The 7443-nt window shown below is 46.3% G+C and overlaps 1 protein-coding gene across 1 annotated transcript; it reads left to right on the plus strand.

Moving 5' to 3' along the window:
- The first annotated feature begins 24 nt into the window (after window positions 1-24).
- On the plus strand, window positions 25-6067 carry si:dkey-208k4.2 (P43 5S RNA-binding protein-like). Its single transcript, XM_012816795.3, has 10 exons — window positions 25-136; window positions 243-397; window positions 510-610; window positions 698-794; window positions 972-1057; window positions 1216-1289; window positions 1387-1467; window positions 2437-2666; window positions 4049-4102; window positions 5379-6067. The coding sequence occupies exons 2-10, from the start codon at window positions 266-268 to the stop codon at window positions 5637-5639; spliced, it is 1116 nt and encodes a 371-aa protein (XP_012672249.2). The 5' UTR covers window positions 25-136; window positions 243-265; the 3' UTR covers window positions 5640-6067.
- The last annotated feature ends 1376 nt before the right edge of the window (window positions 6068-7443 follow it).

Below are 7443 nucleotides of genomic sequence, written 5' to 3' on the forward strand. Positions count from 1 at the left end.
AGCTGAGCCACACGAGCCTTTAAAAGTCGGTAAGTACGGCGGGCGCAACCTCGTACGGTAACATCAAAGCGGTGAGTAGGTGAGTTTGGAAATCGCAACGAAAGAAGAGATAAGTAAACTCATCAAGTTGGTTTAGGTAAACATGCGCCCTTAACGACCTTATTAAACGACTTAATGTCCTTATTTGCATAGCTCAAAAGAACAATTTTGAGAACTGTAAAATATACATTGTTTGTTCAAAGGAGGCAACAGTAAAGGTCTGACGATGAATGGAGTTTGCGAAGGTAAAGTGGACCCAGTCCCACGGTTGCAGCTCAATTGCATTCACGCGGATTGTGGTGCCACGTTCACTCGTCAGTGGCGTTTGAAGGAACACGAGACCACGCACACTGGCGCGGTAAGTGTTTGGGTCGAATAATGAGAACTGGTTATTGTCAATTTATAAACTACAATTCATGGATGGTATACCGGTGACATCTTTTTATGTGTATACGCAAACTCATACCCAGCGGCCAGTACAATGTCCGGTGGCAGGTTGCGGACGAAGTTTCTCACGCAATTCTCACCTAAAACGCCATGCTCTTCAACACAGTGGGGTTAAAAAGTTCAAGTGAGTTAACTTCGAAGTTGAAGTGTTTCAGTTTTACAGTGGCGCTGACATGGATGTCCACAGCTACTTTTTAAAATGTGTTTGCAGGTGTAGTACTGCCACCTGTGATAAGAGTTTCATCTTCGCTGATAAACTGAAAAGGCACGTCGGGTGTGCTCATGGTCAGAAGGACAAGTTCTTTAAGGTATGTCCACAAGATGGCACCGCAGTGTCGCTTTTATTTTTTGCCGTGCCTAATTCTCCGCCATGATTATGAGCACTTCGCAAAGAGCTTTCATTCGTGGATGACCAATTGTGTGTGGACGTTATTTGTAATATTGAACACTACTAACATTACCTTTACTTTGATCTGTGTTTACAGTGCAGGGTCGTGGGATGCAGCAAGTCCTTCAAGAAACGGCGTGCTTTCAAACTTCACTTGAACTCGCATGGAGTGTCTTCGTTCAAGTGAGTAAACTCAACCACTTGTCATCTGGCCCTTCAGAACTGTGACAATTTAAAGACATCCCAGCCAAACATTGAAATGCAGAACGTGTTGCCCATTTCCTGAACTTCTAACTGCCGCTGAAACTTAATTAGCATGCTGAAATGGAAATATCTTGCAGGTGCTCCAAGGACGGATGTCTGATGAGATTTGATTCCCATGTAGCCCGTAAAGCCCACGAAAGAACACATATAGGTAATGTTAAGTACATTTCCGGCTTTCTATGGATCTCATGTAAAAAAGCAGATTTGTTGCCCTGTTTTGAATATGCCCTTTGACTTTTTTTCTTTAGGGTACACCTGCCCAACGTCTGGCTGTCAAGTGGCACAGAAGACATGGGGGAAAATGCTTAAACACATGGCCAGCCACAAAGGTGATCTAGCTACTTTACACAGCTTTATTCTAATTCGATCCAAAATTAGACAACAATCAAGATGGGAAAGTAGTATGAATTCTATTTGGTTCTGGTGCTTTTTGACCAATGAACCAATCACAACCACCACCACTGCCACTCCTCCCAGACGAAGTGCACTCTCTCTGGGCTCGCAGTGAGCCGTCTTCTCCCTCCCTGCTGCTCAACTGGAGCTGCTGTCGTAAGTGGCATGCCGGCTTCACAAGTACAGAATATTCCACTGAGAATCTGGGCCACCTTTTCGCAGTCTCCACCTTCTTTCTCTCTCCTTCCTCCCGGTCCTCTATCTCTCACCCTTCTTTCTCTCTCCTCCCTCCCTCCCACTCTTCCTCTCCTCCCTTCTTTCTTGCTCTTTGGAGACGGTTGTAGGGCAGCAACAATGTTCTCCCACAGCCACCACCCCCCTACTTCTGTATTTGGAGCCTGAAGTACCACATAACTCCCACACATGAGTAATGTCCTGTCTGAAGCTAGTCCCTTGGGCTGTGTGTGTGTGTGCGTGCATGTGCTTGCGTTTGCGTGAGTGATTAACTACATAAAGAGTGTGTGTCTTGTGCTGAAAGCGTGCATTGCTGGATTAAGACCATTGAACTGTTGCTGAAGCATATTGTCGGAGTAATTAAGAGAAGCCTCTTGTATTGATGACTTGCAACAGCGCTGCTTTGCCCCTGCAAATGTGCTCATTAAAAGCTGACCCAACCAGCATGGCCTCCTCCTCCACTGTCCTTCACCCTCTTTTGTCTCCATCAAGGACAATGTTTGAATTGCACATTGCTGCTCTTGTTGAGTGTTTTGAATTTATATTTCTCCTCTACCTCTCCGTTCCTGTTTCCTTTTCTGCCCCCCCCCCCTCCCCTTTATTTCTTTCCCTCCCCTCCATTCCTGCCTTCTACTGTATCCCCCAATCTCTCTACGCTGGCTTGGCTGCAGTGGTGTTCCCGTGCCCCATGTGCAAGAAGCAGTTCAAGAAGCGAGACTCGCTGCGGCGCCACAAGCGCACCCACGCGCTGCAGAAGCCCGTGCTGCTGTGCCCGCAGCAGGGCTGCCAGGCCTACTTCTCCACCACCTTCAACCTGCAGCACCACATCCGCAAGCAGCACCTGCAGCTCCTGCGCCACCACTGCTCCTTCCCTGAATGCAACCGCGCCTTCGCCATGCGGGTGGGTACCACACAGAGGTATGGGTGCGGAAGGCTAATCTCTGGGTGGGGACGGGTGATCTCCGGGTGGGGCCGGGTGATGTCTGGCTGGGGAAGGGTGATCTCCAGGTGGGGGCGGGTGATGTCTGGGTGGGGAAGGGTGATCTCCAGGTGGGGGCGGGTGATGTTTGGCCTTGGCCAAGGCAGAGAGTTGATGGATGAGAGCAAATAAGGAATACAAAAGGGTCATTTATCAGACAGTTTAATGGATGTGTTTGTATTCAGTATTCAGAGCTGACTGAGTTGCTATGCAGGTAAAATAAGGGGCAGGCCCATCAAAATGTGGCCTCGAGCGTTTCTGCCTTTACCCTGGCATCCAAAGCCCCTGTAAATCTTCCCGACTCCAGATTTTCATGCACGTTGTATAGTGGCGTTACATTTCCACAATGACAATCCAAATGTCTGTATAACAAGTCCTGCTTTGGTGTAAAGGGGTGAATTTCAATGCGCTGTTCACAATGTAATTGCAGACTGCCCCAGGGAGCAAATGCAAGGTTGTTTTCCTGAGCGGGCTGGTGTTTGCCACTAGGCGCCTCGGTTGACAAAGCTTGTTGTGGCTAATTGTGTTTTTTTTGTTCGAAGTCTTGCTGTGTTATCGGTGCCTTTCATTATTCACCGGTGTCAGTCATTGGCTTCTCACTGTAATGCACTTTCTACTGCAAAATGTGTTCCAGGTGGACCAAAATGTGTTCCAGGTAATTGACACTCTGCTCCACAAGATGCCATTACCTCTCTGGTCATTGTGTGGAGGCAGCTTTGCAAATTGAGTCTAGTCAGAGGGAAGCCCATGGCTTCATTGCTTTCATCTACGGCTCCCCTGTTTAATTTGTTTTGCCCTTTAATGCAGAGTTCTCTCACTAAGCGTTTACTCCGTTTCAGCGCTGCAGATTCTTGGGGCTCATGAATTTGCATTGCCCGCTGTTACGGTGTTAGCGAATGGGTAAAGTTCATTCAATTTCCCAAATGACCGCTTTCGTATTATGAGTATTGAGTGATGCTTGAAATTATTAATCCTGTTTTGTTTGTTCTGCAAGCTAAGCGTGGAGGGAATTGCCATGGGAGTTGGGGTTGAAGGCTAGGACACACAGAGTTGTTGAGTTCCTGTGTTTCTCTTTGCGTAGGCCTATATGTTAGACTGGTGTGTGTGTGTGTCTGTGTGTACGTGTGTGTATATACGCCTGGTAAGAGGCTGATCTGTGTGTCTCTATGTAGGAAAGGTATGTGAAGATCTGTTATGTGTCTGGTTGGTGACTGGTTCCTGTATTTGCCAGTGTAAATGTAAGACTGGTTTGTGCAGCACTGTTTCTAGTCAGTGACTGCTCTTTGGCCTTTTTGTTCCCACAGGAGAGTCTGACGCGACACTTGCTACACCATGACCCAGATGTTGCCAGGCTGAAGGTAAACCTAGTCTTTCCTCCAATTCAAGCGCCTCCTTTCTGTAGGTATTGCAGTGCTGTCAGATTTATGTTATGTTCCCTAAAACCTAAAACATTGCAGAGTAATGAACTGTCTGGAATGACTGTTTTCAGACACTGAGGTATGATGTTACTGCAGGGACGGGCCTTCAGTTTTGCCACTCAGTTGAGTGAGTTTTGCCTTTCAGGCCTTTAAGTTATATGGCCTTTTGGATGCGGTGAACTTAATTTCCCCTCTCCTTTGAAGCCCTTTCCCATTGAGACCTTCGAGAGTTGGGAGAAGGTGATGCTTTCGTCTACACTTGGCAGATTTGAGATTGATTTCACATACTGAGTGTGACTAATCCAAATCCCCAGCATCCGAGCCCAGGGACTAAATCTGTTAGCATCCCCTGCAGTAAGACCTAGGAAGCAGAAGTGGCACTCTTAGAAATTCTTAAGCCGTCTCTCATGCACCAGTAAACATGACCCCTTATCAGGGGGGAGAGGTCTCACCATGGCGACTGCAATGCTAAGGTCAGGAGTGCGGGTCCAAGGTTACCACAACTGCCGTTTATGCATGTCACCGTGTCCTTGTTATCACGAAGTAGATACTTGCAGAATATTAAATGGACATTTTTCTAGCTCAGGCCTTCCTGATGGTAGTGCCTAATCCCCTCTGTGGTGGTGTAGTCTGAGCCAATGGAATAAAATGATGGTTATTGTTAAGCAAAATCAAACCATGAATGTTAATGCAGTGCTTGCTCACATCATTCTGGTAGGATGGTTGAAAATTGTAGTGTTTGCCGAGGCTGACAGGGTTGCTTCTCATTGCTGCATCAGATTGAATCGAATGGATTCAGTTGCCTGTCCACACAATCATACGGTGCAAATCAGCAATATATGAAGTCTGTCTCCAGGCACTTGAGCCGAGAAACGCATGTAGTGTCGGCAGAATACGACACTCAGTGTTATCCGATGGTATAATCCAGATTCTTCTGATTGAAGCATCTATGCAGACACAGATGGAATATTAATCTCGTTTAGAATGCACAGATAAGACTGTGATTGTCTGTTTGTCGTTCAACCATTCACAGTGTATGCTAATGTGAGTTTCCGCTCCTAAATGTGATTTCTACGGCGCTCCAGTGACCAGCATTGCCACAGAATCAGTCCCCGTTTCTCAGTTGTCAAATTAGGTGCTGGTGCTACCGTTTCCTCAACCATAACTCACCGCAGCTCTTGCGTTTCGTTTCTGTGCCACTCCTATCTCTCTACAGCGGCGCCAGCGGCGCTCCAGTAAGAGTTGGCAGAAGAGGCTGGACGGGCACGGCCAGAACGCCGTGGTGGAGCAGGATCTGCGCGGCCTGTTCGCCCTGCGCATGCGCATCAGCCGGCGCTCCAAGCTGGAGGCCGACCTCTCTGGCCTCTTCAACGAGCGCAAGGTGCTGCACCGCGTCGAGCCCGAAACCAACCTGCGCGACCTCTTCAGCCTGAAGGCTCCGCGGGTGGAGCCCCCCATCGAAGAAAAGCAGGAGTGACCTGGTACCTGGTTACCTAGTCATGTCTTATTCATATTATTTTTTTATTATTCATGTTGTGGCTATTTTGTTTGTTTGCCTTAAAACACACATGATCGAATCATGTCAATTTGTCTAAGATAATGTCAAGTGTAATGACAAAAATGGCAAAATGATTGAATGGCTTTCTATAATTTTATGAATGTGGCTCTGTAAAAGCATGTGTAATTGTCTTTTTTTTTTTTGTGAAATTTAGTTTTTGAAAGTGTTGATGAGACTTGTAACTATTTCAGTGTTTTATTTAACTAAAAAAAGTCTAGATTTATGTTCTGGAATGTAATGATTCTGTTGTGGCTCACAAAAAAAAAAGGACTTGGTTGTAAATGATATGCGGTAAATAAGTTTTGAGTTGCTGTGCTTGAGCCGACCTAATAAAAGACCTAATGGAACTTTGCTCATGATCTGTTGATTTTGTTATTCCAAGTAGGTCTTGCGTGTGACAACAGGACAAATTTGTGTGTCATTTTTTATGTGCGTAATGTAGACCATGCAAGTTGGTGTAGCATACCAGCAGTCCTCCACCGCTGACAAATCTTCCCTTTGTATGATCATTCAGATGGGACCACGGAAAAACTCTTGACACCTCCGAGCCTTTTAAGGGTGGTGCGTACAGTATGAACGTGGAGATGAGGCACTTCAAAGCCCTGTCAGGTCACGGTAGCGCCGGTGTCGTAACATTTGATGTGTGGCTCTGAGGCTTGAAGAGAGCCTTGGCTGTTGCTGTTCTCCAGGGCATTCATCCTTAAAAGTGATGACTAAATCCTCACTGGGGAGAAAAATATATAATGAGCTAATAAAACTGCCAGAAGTGTGTGCTGGATGAAGATCAGACAGCAAGAACCCCAATGATCAATGCCGTTTGGCCCTGAACCTGTGGATTTGTCTTAATATTTTTGCTGGTGTGCATTTGTTTTCCAGGTCATTCATTTCTCTGTAGAATTGGTATTGTAACCATGGTAACTCTTTTGTGCCTCACCCTTTTTTTCTCTGTAGCATAATTGCACCAAAATGAAACCCAGTCTATACTTTTTCCTGGCTGTACTGCGACAAGGCACATCTCTCCCATGGCCGACCAACACACATGGCCTTTATTTGATGGCGGTTTGGTGAAATGGAACATGGTCTTTTGCCAATTTCTCTGGCTGCAGCTTTTACGGGGTGTGAGGTGGGTAGCAGATGTTCCTCTCCTCTTCTGGAGGTCATCTGAGACTGTGTGTGTGTAGAATACCGCCTCATTCCCACTCTACAGAACTGGGGCAGATATCACTTGTCACTGTCCAGCAGTGACCTTTTCTTATGATGAGTTGAATGTCATGACATGCATACATGCAGGCTTAAAGAATAACCCCGAGGGCAGCCTAGCCTATTACAAACCCACAACATATCACCAAACACAGGGATAGTTTGTCCTGAGGTCAAATGTGCGTTGCACTGTAACATTCACTCCTTTATGACACATTGTTTTATTCATTTCATTTTATTTTATTTCATCTGCCTTTTGAATAAGACAACAGACGGATAGCTCACTTGTACAGCAGCCGGTGTAGAGTGTCCTCTCCTATTTCTGTCTGTCACTCCCTGGCTGTTCCTCGGCAGACGTCATCTGCTGGATTTTTTGGAAGATTTGGGGCCAATGTGTATTTAACATTAGCAGGCTCCGATACCACTGAGGCTCTAGTTAAAGTCAGAAGTGGGGATACGAAGTTAAGTAGGTTAGCATCCAGTCCTCAAAACACAGATATAGCCCACCGCTCTCTGGAATAGA

The sequence above is a fragment of the Clupea harengus genome, chromosome 1, assembly GCF_900700415.2.
Source record: "Clupea harengus chromosome 1, Ch_v2.0.2, whole genome shotgun sequence".
NCBI lineage: Eukaryota > Metazoa > Chordata > Actinopteri > Clupeiformes > Clupeidae > Clupea > Clupea harengus.

What these genes read in the sequence shown, in the direction of transcription:
- si:dkey-208k4.2 (XM_012816795.3), top strand. Translation starts at nt 266, where the DNA reads ATGAATGGAGTTTGCGAAGGTAAAGTGGACCCAGTCCCACGGTTGCAG. An exon ending in AGTGGGGTTAAAAAGTTCAA is followed by an intron (nt 611 to 697) that starts GTGAGTTAACTT and finishes ATGTGTTTGCAG; the next exon opens with GTGTAGTACTGCCACCTGTG. An exon ending in CATGGAGTGTCTTCGTTCAA is followed by an intron (nt 1,058 to 1,215) that starts GTGAGTAAACTC and finishes AATATCTTGCAG; the next exon opens with GTGCTCCAAGGACGGATGTC.